Here is a 12,325-nt window from a genome sequence, read left to right as displayed (position 1 = left end):
CAGAATGGCAAAAGCATAACAACTAACATGGCTGGGCAGGCAATAAGATTGGATCTGAGCAGGGACATCCCCAGAGGGTCCAAATGTCAAGGTGGCCATCACAACCATGTGATTGAAACCCTGGCCCCATTTAAAGAGGTGAGGCTTTGATCGCGTGATTGTGGCCACCACCTTGACCTTTTGGACTCCTCCCTTTGTGGACACATTTGGATCAGGGCTTGCAGAGGAGTTTAAAACCAACCAACAAAACCTTTTATTCTCTCTTATTCCAGTATTTCTTCCATCAAGATCCTCATGTCTCCCAGGTGGCTATTCACTAGGCCCTATGCTACAGCAGATCCCTGTCTGTTCATGCATGGAGTTAATAATGTTCTCAAGAGGGAGGGATGTTCAGGGAAACGCCAATGGGAAGAATGATAGTCTCATTCATCCAGTGTGAGGCTCTCCACAATTGCTTCTAAGTGATCAATAAATAAATAGATAAAATTAGAAATGCCGCCTGGATTCATCACAACATTTTCTTGTCTTGAATTACAAATTACCCTTATCTTGTCTACTTTGCTTTCTGGGCAAAGCTGTTGAGAAGCTTGGAAGATGAGCATCTGTTGGTCCTTTCCGGAGTGCATCTCTTAGCACTGTTCCATGGGACCCGCATCAAAGCTACCATAAGGGATCTGGTCTATCTAGCTTTCAAGGGCTGGACAAGCTGCAATGATGGTTTGGGAAAGGAAGTGTGAACCAAAGGAACGTAGCTCAGCGGCCTCCTTTCCTCACTTAGCCCTACTCAGCTGATGCTCATTTTGGCAGAGTGTAGGTGGTAGCAGACAAAGAAAGGCAATGCAGGATAAAAATGTAATGCTGGGTATGTTGTTGAACTTCATATACTCAGGCCAGCTACGAACAATGGTCCACCAACCTCAGTACAGCCGAGGAGTTGAGAATGCTCTGAGTACCTAGGTATTACATATGGAGCTACTCTTGTAAGATTTCTGAGTTCATCACAATGGACCTTCATACACAACGGGACATGCAATCATTCTGTTTAGTGTGATACTGCTCCTAGCCAGCCAGCCATGCCTTCTTTCAGGGTACGCCATTCCATTCCTGCCCAGTTTTCAACTCCTCTTCTGAAGCAACAGGCAATCAATCATTTTATGGCCATGTTTTCTAACATTTCTCCTTCTTTTTCTCACTTCCAAACAGCAGGCTGCAGGGAATGGGCAAATATTTCTTACCTGAGGTCCGAATTGATCTTTTGCGTGAAATTAGCCTAAGGGCTGCCCAGAGCCCCGGAGCCGGATGTTGCCAACCCCCACATGATATCATTTCTCTTTATTCTGGGCCTGTTGGGGTTTGATATATGGAAACCCTTTTGTGTCGTCCTTACTAATTAGTGCATTGTGACCAAAAACAAAAAACAAAACCAGGGGATAATTGACAGTTGCCACCTCTAAAAGATGCTGGAGCAACAATCACTTAACTGTGTATGTTTTTTGTTGCTTTTTAATTAGTCCTTTTTCAAGTTGCACTCCAGCTTTTGGGGGTACGTCAGCGTATGTGCACAGAAAGACTTCACCACACTCTGTTTTCCATATTTTATCTTCCCTACAGTGTTGCAAGGTGAAACAGTCAAGCCTAGGAAGCTTTGTGGCAAAAAACCCCAAAAAACCCAGAAGCCAGGTTGCTTCAATATTAGCTCATCCTTCTCCAACTGGTACCCTCCTAAGACTCTCAGAATCTTCAGCCAATTCTCAGAACTGTAGATCCAGTTGTAGGAAAGGCACCTGGTTGGAAAGATGGCTTTGCCCCTGTTTAATCAAGCATCTTAATTCTCCCTGCAAAAACAAGAGCATAAGGGATAGTAGGGCTCAGGGATGTCTACAGGGAGGGATAAACAAAAGTCATGAGGGGCAGCCACAACCATGCAATTGAAGCCCCGCCCTCTTAATACATCACAGCAAACATCACAGGGGCGGGTCTTCGATTGTGTGTTATGGCTGCCATCCTGACTTTTTTGACTCCCCTTCCCCCTTCCTCATCCTCCTTCATCATGGGGGAGATGGGGAAGATGGCAAGGGGTGGGGGATAAAACACAGGGGTTACTGCAGCGTCCCCGACATCTTTAACCCCAAGGAGGGCTTTCCCATAGAAAAGAGAGCAAACATCCAACTGAATTCCTTATGGCAGGGAGCGTGCACAAAAACGGTTACCAACCAGGGCTACCGTGAGGGTTGTGGAAAACGTCAACATGGCAGCGACGACTGCATGATCTTCCACAACTCACATAAAAAGGGGCAGGGCTTCTATCGTGCAGTCACGGCCAGTATTTTGACTGCCTCTACCCCTTCACCTACAGATGGCCCTGCTACCGGAGCAACTTGCCAAAGAGAAGGTGCCCCCGCTCTCCCTGTACCAAATGATACCGCTTCCATCCATTGCTGCTTCTTGTCCTGGGAGTGTTGCAAACAGAGGAAAAAGCTCTTTATCAGATTTGCCCCGTGATATTGATCCAGTGACCATCCCTGCTTGCGCCGTTGCTTTTAATCGCATCTACTGTTTTCTTCCAGTACACAAAAGGGTCGCAACTCAGCCTGGCCAAGAAGCTCTTCCTATCGATTTGGCCACCTTTTCCCACCAGCGTTCTTCTGGTAATTGTAATCCCAGCACTTCTAAATGATGCCAAGTTGGGGAAATCTGACTTTAGGCTAAAACCAGAGTAGAGATGTGATTGAATTCTCCGTGGTTTTATTTTAAAGATTCAAAGCAGCCAAACTAGGGAAGTAAAGGATGGAGCTGAATCAGGACTGGGTCACACAATGGTGGGAAAACACTTTTTAAGACCTTTTCACCCCATTTACCTCCCACTTTTCTCAGCCTTGTAGTCATCCTCCCTTTCATCCAATATTTGCTTCTAGGTAACTCCAAAGTTGGAGAAAAGAATGGGGAAGGGGGATGTGCAAAGCTATACTTCTGTGAAGAAGCATCCAGACCCTCTTGGATATTCTGAATTTTTGCATATTTTTGCCACAGAGTATTATCAGACCTTCATCTGGACCTTACAGATATATAAAGGGAGTTTGGAATTGACAAATAACATCAACATTTGGTGCTTATTTGTTTTTTTTTTCATAAACAAAGACATCCAACATACCATGTCCCAGTATGAAAAAGTAGCTGCCAAGTTGCATTCAGTAATGAATTGCACCATCTTTAGCTGCAACCAATCGCTGCCTGCAATTGATGATCAATCTCTCCCATCGCTGGGTAGAAATTTTGACTCATTTCTCCATTGTAAAGGGCTTAAACTCAGTAAACCTCTGTAGGTTTTCTAGCACGAATCGCTCTTCTCAGCTCCTGTCACAACATTTCTAGAATCGGACTTTTTGATGGCCTCCCAAAAATTTGTTCTTCGTTTGTTCTCTTCTTGCTGCACGACCCACTTGTGCTTCAGCAGATGGGCTAATATTCTCCTATAGAATTCTCTGATACAAAGCAAGATTCAAGCCGCCTTCAGCGACGGCAGATCTAGAGGCAGCAAAGGACCCACAAAGCAAAATGCTCCCATTGCCAAGCTCATCAGCTGGAACGAAGCTCTTACTGTGAAACGCAGCTTTGTTTCTGCCAGACGTAACAAAATCCATACAGCCCTGAAAGTTCCACATCTGACTCATCTGTCTATTGAACATTCCTGCATAAATCTGGAAGGTCGTCCAAGTGCTTTTTGGCAAATTTGAGAGAAGCATCAGTGCCTGTCTTAGTGGGGCATAGCCTCTGCCTTGCTGCTCTCCTATATTTATCCAGTGCCTCTCAGTTGGTAAATACATGACTATTGCTTTTAGCGAGCAAAAAGAACCCAGTAGATCCTTGAGTAATGTTCTGAGGTTCTTTATGACTTCCTGGGTGATTCTACACTGTGTTCTGATGTAATTTTAACTATTTATTTTATTTATTTTAACAGGATGGCTCTTCTTGGCAATTTTTGCTATTTTCCCAAATCTTAATTTCAAGACTAGATCTATGACTATGGATCAGGGGAGCCCCAGAGCTTCAGAAATGGCTTGTAATCTTTTCTAACCTGATAGGCATCAATGATTTTTTAAAGAGAGGTCTTCAGAAATTTCTTTGAAGCAGGGTATGATATACTTCCAAGATCTGTGTAGTGAGGGATGCCAAAGGTGGTGAGATTTATATTTATATAGGGTAAAGCTGGCCCAAATCAGCTCCAAATATTGAAGTCCTCACACAACTGGGTCATCTTGTCTCTTTAACTGAATTGATCAAATGGGCAGAATGGGGAGGGATAACTTTTTTGCAGTAGCACTTCACACATTGGATGGCTTTGTTTATGAAAGAAATGAAAAAAACACCAAACTCTGGAATTATTTTTTTCAATCAGACTCCTGCTGAATATAAGTAGGATACACATGGACCTCTGATAAAGTCCAGTGCAAAGAAGGCACCCCCTGGATTGGGGTGAATTTTGTGTCTTCGTTATGATGGGAAAGGAAGGATGTGAAAAATCCTTCCACGCATCTGAGGCCCTGATCTTGTCCCCCTTCCTATCACAAGGCAGAAACGAACTTGAAAAGACTCTTAAATCTTTAAATATGCTTGGATGTAATTAGCATTAAATCTAGACTGGAAACTCAGCTTTAAATCCCCATTTAGCCATGAAATGTAGCTGCTGGAGACCCGTGTCCAGTCACCATCTCTCAATCTGACCTACCTTGCAGGGTTGTTATGAAGACCAAAATAGGAAAGGAAGAAACATGCATTCCAACTTGAGTTCTTCAGAGCAAGGGCAGGATAGAAATACATACAAAAATCAGCCGACGCTGCTGTTGGGAAATCTATAGGACAGAGGACTAAATGGACCCCAATAATCACATTATCACAGCAACAATATAACATCATGTCTTGTCTGCTACCATCTATAGTGCCTCGTCTAAGCAACATACCGTTCAGAGTGGCGTAAGCTTTTTCCAAGGTGGATATCCGTCTAGGGGCTACGTTGTACATCAGGGAAAGAAAAGAGAGAAGGGGCAATGAGTGAGTCGGGTTTTGCTCTTTGTGCAAGCAAAAAAAAAAGTAGAAAATCAACGTGCAATGTTGTGGCTAACATGCACACACACATGCACAGATTCTGAAAAATTCTGGGATCGGGGCTAAACCAGAAAGCTGAAGAGAGACTCAGTTTTAAGCAGTTAATGATTGTTATGGCAGAGGCCCAATGCACCCGCTAGCTTCTTTGGTGCTACTGTGGTGGTCTTGGGCTAAATGAGTTTTTCTAAAGAACTGGAGATTGGCATCATTGCTTGACAGTAAAGTTCTTGGATACAGAATGCCCTGAAATCTCCCTTTAAAGCAGGGGCTGGCAACCCCACCCAACACCCCATCTGTGCCCCAGCACCCAAGACTGCACTCTTGAAATACAACTCAAAATGGCCAAGTTGTGATGGTCTGACTTCCACCTATTTTGTTGGTTTGGGATAATGGGGAGGGAACAGGAATCCTCTCCCAGCAAACCACTCCTATCCCCACCCTGCAAAAAGCCACACCTTTGTCATTTTAGAACATCACAAGGTGGCCTCCTCCAGCCCTTCGGAAAATCAAGAGGCCGAGTTGTGCTCTCCCCCACCCCTACCCCCACTTTAAAAGTTCCCAAATCAACTCTACTGGCAGAGGCCCTGGAGAGCTACAGTCAGTCAAGACAAGAGATACAAAGCTTAATGGATCAACGGTCTTGACACGATCTAAAGGAACTTCTGGTATTTCTAGGGAAGGGATGGTAATTAATAAGGGGCCTGTGCTTTGCAGGCAGAAAGTCTCAGCTTTGCTCCCTGGAATCTCTCTCGCTCAAGGACTTCTTCCAACAGCCAGCTTCAAATTTTGGAGAGCCATTCCCCAAAGGTAATTTTTTCCCCAACACAGATTATGGAATTCCCTGCCACAAGGGGCAAACCTGTCGCTAAGGCTTGGACAACACTGCTAGACGCTTCTGGCTGTCTGATGTCCCCTCATTCATGTTTGTCTGTTTTCCTACGTTTCCCCGGCCATAGTAAGAGAGAGAAGCAGCAACATTGTCAGCTGCCCAGAGTCACCCTCTGGGGGAGATGGGTGGCATATACACTCAATAAATAAATAAATAAATAAATAAACCCCACTCCTTCTTTCAGAGCCTCTCCCTCTAAGCAAGGCTGTCGAGCGGCTCCAGAAGGATTGGGTAAGAAACCTGCAATAGTGACAAACCCCAACTTTTATTCTCAATCAGGACGGCTCAGGATCCAGGATAACTGTAATGCCGCCTAGAGTCACTTGTGCAGTGAGATGGGCGGCATATATAAATTTGACAGACAGACAGACAGACAGACAGACAGAAGGAACTGCAGTCCAATAGCAGCTAGTTTGGCCATGGTTTCCCCAGTCTGAATCAAATTGTCTCGCCTTCAATCAGGCCTGCCTTCTCCTTCAAATCCCAAGTTTTTCTCTGCCTTCCCAAACTGATGGAAGGACAGCTGATTATGCAATAGGATGCAGTCACAATGGAAAGCAGGCTGGAAATGATCTCGTCAATAAGTACCCAAACAAATATAAATACTCTTGGGAGCTACGGACAGATGGGGCATCTTCAAGTCAGACTTAACCAAAAAAAGCAAAAGCTTGGGAAGGGAAAACAGCCATCCCAAACAAATTCCACAACAATGGGGAAAACAGAGGGAAAGAGGCAGAAGGGAGGAACTGGCACAAAAGCCATAGGACTTTTCGATACGGGGGAAGAGGCCACCGGGGCAAAGCAACAGGGAATAGGGTAGACCGAGGAGATCAAGCCAAGGGAGACTCTAAATCCAACAAGCCATTTCTAAATCAGCGGCACTGTTGACTTGGTGGGATAATGCTGGCGCGGGATGCTCTGATCCGCTCAGGAGCTCGCGCTGGAAGTGTCAGTCATCGCTCCCAATCCCAGGTGCCTCAAAAAGTCATGTGACACACATAAACAAGGAACAAGGCTTGGCCTGTGTGGGCATGGCCACCGCCTTGACTTTGTTTACCTCCCCGTGGACACCCCTTGCCTGACCCCCATTTCCCGTTTGCTCCCCTCTGTTCTATCGAAGCTCCCACTGAAATCTGGCGGACAAATCTCTTGCTGAAATTCAACAGTGCCATTTTCAAATTCTACTTTTCGTTGCCACAATTTTTAAAAAAGCGTTTTATCTTTTTTTCTCCCAAGATTTGTGAGCAAAGGTTTGGAAGATTATCCTGACAGCCTCCCTTCCCCATTTTTCCTCTTGTGGCTGGAATACATGTTCTTTTGACCAGGCAGGGATGTGTCTCTCCTATAAAGAACCACTTTTTTAAAAATTGGATTTATATCTCACACTTTTTTCCCTAGAGCTCTGGGCAGTATATGCAGCGTGTACCAAAAGTCAGGCCCCATAGATGAAGTCAAGCCCCACAGACAATTTATTATAAAAATTACATTAATGTTCAAATTGATTGCCATTTTCTTCTAAACACTTCCTTGCTCATTTGATACATGACTTTTGAACATTCCTAACTTCAGTAATATTTTCTCTGAATATATATATATATATATATATATATATATATATATATATATACAGGTGAAACTTGAAAAATTAGAATATCGTGCAAATGTTCATTTATGTCAGTACGGCAACTCAAAAGGTGAAACCAATATATGAGATAGACGCATTACATGCAAAGCGAGATAATTGTGATGATTATGGCGGACAGCTTATGAAGACCCCAAATTCACAATCTCAGAAAATTAGAATATTACATGACATCAATAACACAAGGATTGGAAATAGAACAATATCGGACCTCTGCAAAGTATAAGCATGCATATGTACGCAGTACTTGGTTTGGGCCCCTTTTGCAGCAATGACTGCCGCAATGCGGCGTGGCATGGATGCTATCAGCCTGTGGCACTGCTGAGGTGTTATGGAAGACCAGGATGCTTCAATAGCGGCCTTCAGCTCCCCTGCATTGTTCGGTCTCATGTCCCTCATCTTTCTCTTGGCAATGCCCCATAGATTCTGTATGGGGTTCAGGTCAGGCGAATTTGCTGGCCAATCAAGCACAGTAATCCCATGGTCATTGAACCAGGTTTTGGTACTTTTGGCAGTGTGGGCAGGTGCCAAGTCCTGCTGGAAAATGAAGTCAGCATCCCCATAAAGCTTGTCTGCGGAAGGAAGCATGAAGTGCTCCAAAATCTCCTGGTAGATGGCTGCGTTGACCCTGGACTTAATGAAGCACAGTGGACCAACACCAGCAGATGACATGGCTCCCCAAATCAACACAGACTGTAGAAACTTCACACTGGACTTCAAGCATCGTGCATTGTGTGCCTCTCCATTCTTCCTCCAGACTCTGGGTCCTTGGTTCCCAAATGAGATGCAAAAGTTGCTCTCATCAGAAAAGAGGACTTTGGACCACTGGGCAACAGACCAGTTTTTTTTTTCTGTAGCCCAGGTAAGACGCTTCTGACGTTGTTTGTTGTTCAGGAGCGGCTTGACAAGAGGAATACAACATTTGAAGCCCATGTCCAGGATCCGTCTGTGTGTGGTAGCTCTTGATGCACTAACTCCAGCCTCAGTCCACTCCTTGTGAAAGTCCCCAACACTTTTGAATGGCCTTTTCCTGACAATCCTCTCCAGGCTGCGGTCATCCCTGCTGCTTGTGCACCTTTTTCTACCACACTTTCCCCTTCCACATAACCTTCTATTGATGTGCTTTGATACAGCACTTTGGGAACATCCAACTTCTTTTGCAATTACCTTTTGGGGCTTCCCCTCCTTAGGGAGGGTGTCAATGTTGGTTTTCTGCACAACTGTCAGGTCAGCAGTCTTTCCCATGATTCCTACTGAACCAGCCTGAGAGACCATTTAAAGGCTCAGGAACCCTTTGCAGGTGTTATGGATTCATTAGCTGAATAGAGTGGGACACTTTGAGCCTAGAATATTGAACCTTTTCACACTATTCTAATTTTCTGAGATTGTGAATTTGGGGTTTTCATAAGCTGTACGCCATAATCATCACAATTATACCAAAGTAAGGCTTGACATATCTCGCTTTGCATGTATGCAGACGTCTATCTCATATATTGGTTTCACTTTTTGAGTTGCTGTACTGACATAAATGAACATTTGCACGATATTCTAATTTTTCGAGTTTCACCTGTATATTTTGTGACTGGCCTATGGAGTCTGACTTTTGGTGTATGCTGTACACTACTCTCTCCTCCAGTTTTTCCCTACCTGAGGCAGGATGGGCTCCAGGGTTCTGGCTGTATCCAGACAACCCACTCAATCCAATCCAATCAAAACCTAGTGACACATGCCTACCACATGCTAACTTTAGTTGGTTTCAACCTTGTTTTTCAGGCCTTTGCATATTGTATAAACCCAGTCTATTTGATCAGGATCTGGTTCACTGCATTGTGTGAATCTAGAAAGCGGGTTTCGTTTGGTGAACTGGCTTAAGCATGATATGTGAACAAGCCAGGATATTGGTTCCAAGGCACCCAGAGAGATACCAAAGCTGAGTGTGGATCTGAACCTGACTCTCCTAATTCCTAACCAAACACCTTACCCCCTTCCATTACATTGTACTGGCACCACCTCCTCTGAGTCAACCAACGTCTTCCAGATGGCCATTTAGTAAAGGAATTCCGGGTTACGCAGTCCCAGACTCCAACAGAGCATTCTAATGATTTACCCACACAAAACCGAGTTGGAGAAAATAAAGGGAGGTGGGGGGGGGGGCTCTGCAGCACTCCCATCTTGCATCTGAGCCCTTCGAAAATCTAGAACATTACCAGTTTTCATCTGCTGGGGAGAAGGAGAACACTGTGGAGTCCTTGGTGCTCTCTGAGCTGGTTATTGGTTGCAGATGTTTCATTTCCTGACTAGGTAACATCATCAGAGCTAGTGAGTGTGCGGTTTTCTCCCTGTTTATATACGGTAGCTTGCCCTGCCACTGTAGGTAAACAGGGAGCAAACCCCACACTCACTAGCACTGATGACGTTACCTAGTCGGGTAATGAAATGTCTGCAAGCAAACCACCAAGCTCAGAGAGCTTCAGATATTCTCTTCTATTGGAAGGAGGAAACTTTCAGGTCCATTAGGGCTGGTGCATATATAATCCAGCCCACATGAAGCATTTTTACGCTCCTTTGTCTTCAACTGAGAAATTAAAGTAGGACCTGGGATTGAATCTTAATTCTTTTTTCCTCCCCTTCAAGGGTCACAAGAGCCACAGTGCTGCGATTAGGTCCTCAGAGAAGGCAGGGCCAATTTTTCATCCTTTAAGGAGGGGTTCCTAAACATTTTGCCATCACACCTTCCTTTAGTGTATTCTTAATGTACACACCTCCCTTAAAAATCCAAACACTAAAATGAACACGTAAGAACGAGAAGAGAATCACCTTGTGTGAGATGTGCGACCATATAAATTTGATAAAATAAATAAATAAAACAAAACAATGAAACTTTGGGAAAGGTGGGTTTATTGTAACCACCTAACTAAAAGGTTCTCCACACCTCCCCTGGACTCTATCTGTACCTCCCCAAGGGAGGTACACCTCAATTTGGGAAACCCTGCCTACAGCCCAGGGTTAAAAGAGCAAATATACCCCTTTTACACCTTAGTTCACTGTCTACCTCAAAAAAAAAAAAGTGAGGAGGGAGAAACAGAACACCAAAACCCAACATTTTGCCCCACAGTTAACCACCCACAGATTAAAGCAGAGGTATGAATTTCCCATGGAAATCTAACACTGCAAAAGCTCTTTAGGCTGACTTCACTGTGACCAATGACACTATATTAATCGGTGTGCACAGTCATATATATAACTGAGAATTTTTTACACCCTGCTTTTTGCATAAACCAAGGATCTGATTCTCACGTCACAGAGCTGATGGCTCAGTTCGCATCATGCTAGCTCCAAAAATAACCAATCCCATTATGGTTTAACATTATGGGTAACCCAGACCATTGTGGAACTATTTCCTCTTTTAATTCCTAATACACTTTTTTTCTGCTATGCAGAGAAACAGGGAGAAAACACAAGAAGCTACAAATGGAAGAAAACATTGCCTGAACTTCCTGCGAAGTTCTGTGAACAAAGCAAAGGGTTTCCTTATTTCAAAAGATTTACTTAATTCTTTACGAATCCCTGTAAGGCCTGGTCTCAGCATCTGGCCAATGTTGTCTGAGTTTTGGGTTGCACCTGTATAGTACCTGGATGGGACACCATCAGGTAATTCCAGGGCTATAGGCTAAAATTAAAAAAAAAAAAAAGGAAGGGAATGGCAAACCTCTTCCTGTAGAGGAATTCAGCTCTAGCCTTGAGAAGGAAGTGGGAGAGGCAAAACGGTGGCTCAGTCCTGGGAAAGCAGAAAATGTGAGAACAGATACTCAAATCAGTCTGTCTAGATCAGTGTTTCTCAACCTTGGCAGCTTTAAGATGTGTGGACTCCAACTCCCAGAATTCCCCAGCCAGCCACACTGGCTGGGGAATTCTGGGAGTTGAAGTCCACACATCTTAAAGTTGCCAAGGTTGAGAAACACTGGTCTAGATCTTGTTGTCCTTGAAAAAGGGCAGTGAAGTGTTGGCCAGCTTTCAGGAATCTCCTACAACAATAAAGTAGCATTCCTGGAATTCCTATGGTATCTGTTTCTTGATCTGGCCTACCTTGCAGGGCTGACACTTCCATATTGTTGCAAAAAACTGCATCAATGTGTTCATGGACACATGTGCCATGTATCCCAGCCTTACTTTGGAAAAAGCCATGAATATAGAGTTATGTCACAAACTAAAAGAGGCCATGGGACTGCTGTGATAGTTCTGATATATCACTGAAAAGTGTGGTTTTCTATGGGATCTTGACTGAGAAGCCACCCTTGTTTTTAAAAAGGGAAGATTCAGCTGTAAGAATAATCGAGTGAGGAGGTCGAGCTGGCATTTGTGGTATTAAAAACAGAGGAATCTGAATATGTGTGTGTCTGTTTGCCCATGTTATTAAAGAATCTTATCTGACATTAATTGGAGAATGGGAAATGATGTATTAACATGGAAAAGTCACTTAGGACAGAACAGATGGAACCCAAGTGCCTTAGCAATTACGGCAAAAATAATAAAAGACCTGTCCAGCAAAATTCTTTCCAAGCCAAATGTCTTAAGAATCTTTTTTTTTTTTTTAATAATGGACGAAGTAGAGATAAAGGAAAGTAGATTGAGGCCTAAAGCGTCTCCAAACTTTGCCAGATATCTGTCTTCTTCAAATCTTTATTAAGACC

The 12,325-nt window shown here is 43.9% G+C and overlaps 1 protein-coding gene across 2 annotated transcripts in view; it reads right to left on the bottom strand.

Moving 5' to 3' along the window:
• GTF2IRD1 (GTF2I repeat domain containing 1) overlaps positions 1 to 12,325 on the bottom strand; it is a 136,650-nt gene that overhangs the window by 17,475 nt on the left and 106,850 nt on the right. Inside the window, exon 22 of one of the 2 annotated variants that reach the window (XM_088152580.1) lies at positions 4,959 to 5,006. The exons of the other annotated variant lie outside the window; for it this stretch is intronic. Coding sequence (XP_088008706.1) covers positions 4,959 to 5,006 — 48 coding nt within the window. The remainder of the gene's footprint in view (positions 1 to 4,958; positions 5,007 to 12,325) is intronic. 2 annotated transcript variants of the gene reach the window in all.

This window comes from Python bivittatus, unplaced genomic scaffold (assembly GCF_059951505.1).
Source record: "Python bivittatus isolate LINGU-HERP-01145 unplaced genomic scaffold, Pbiv_v1 ctg000690_np1212, whole genome shotgun sequence".
Lineage (NCBI taxonomy): Eukaryota > Metazoa > Chordata > Lepidosauria > Squamata > Pythonidae > Python > Python bivittatus.
The sequence above is the reverse complement of the archived record's forward strand: the minus strand, read 5'-3'. Positions and strand labels throughout refer to the sequence as shown.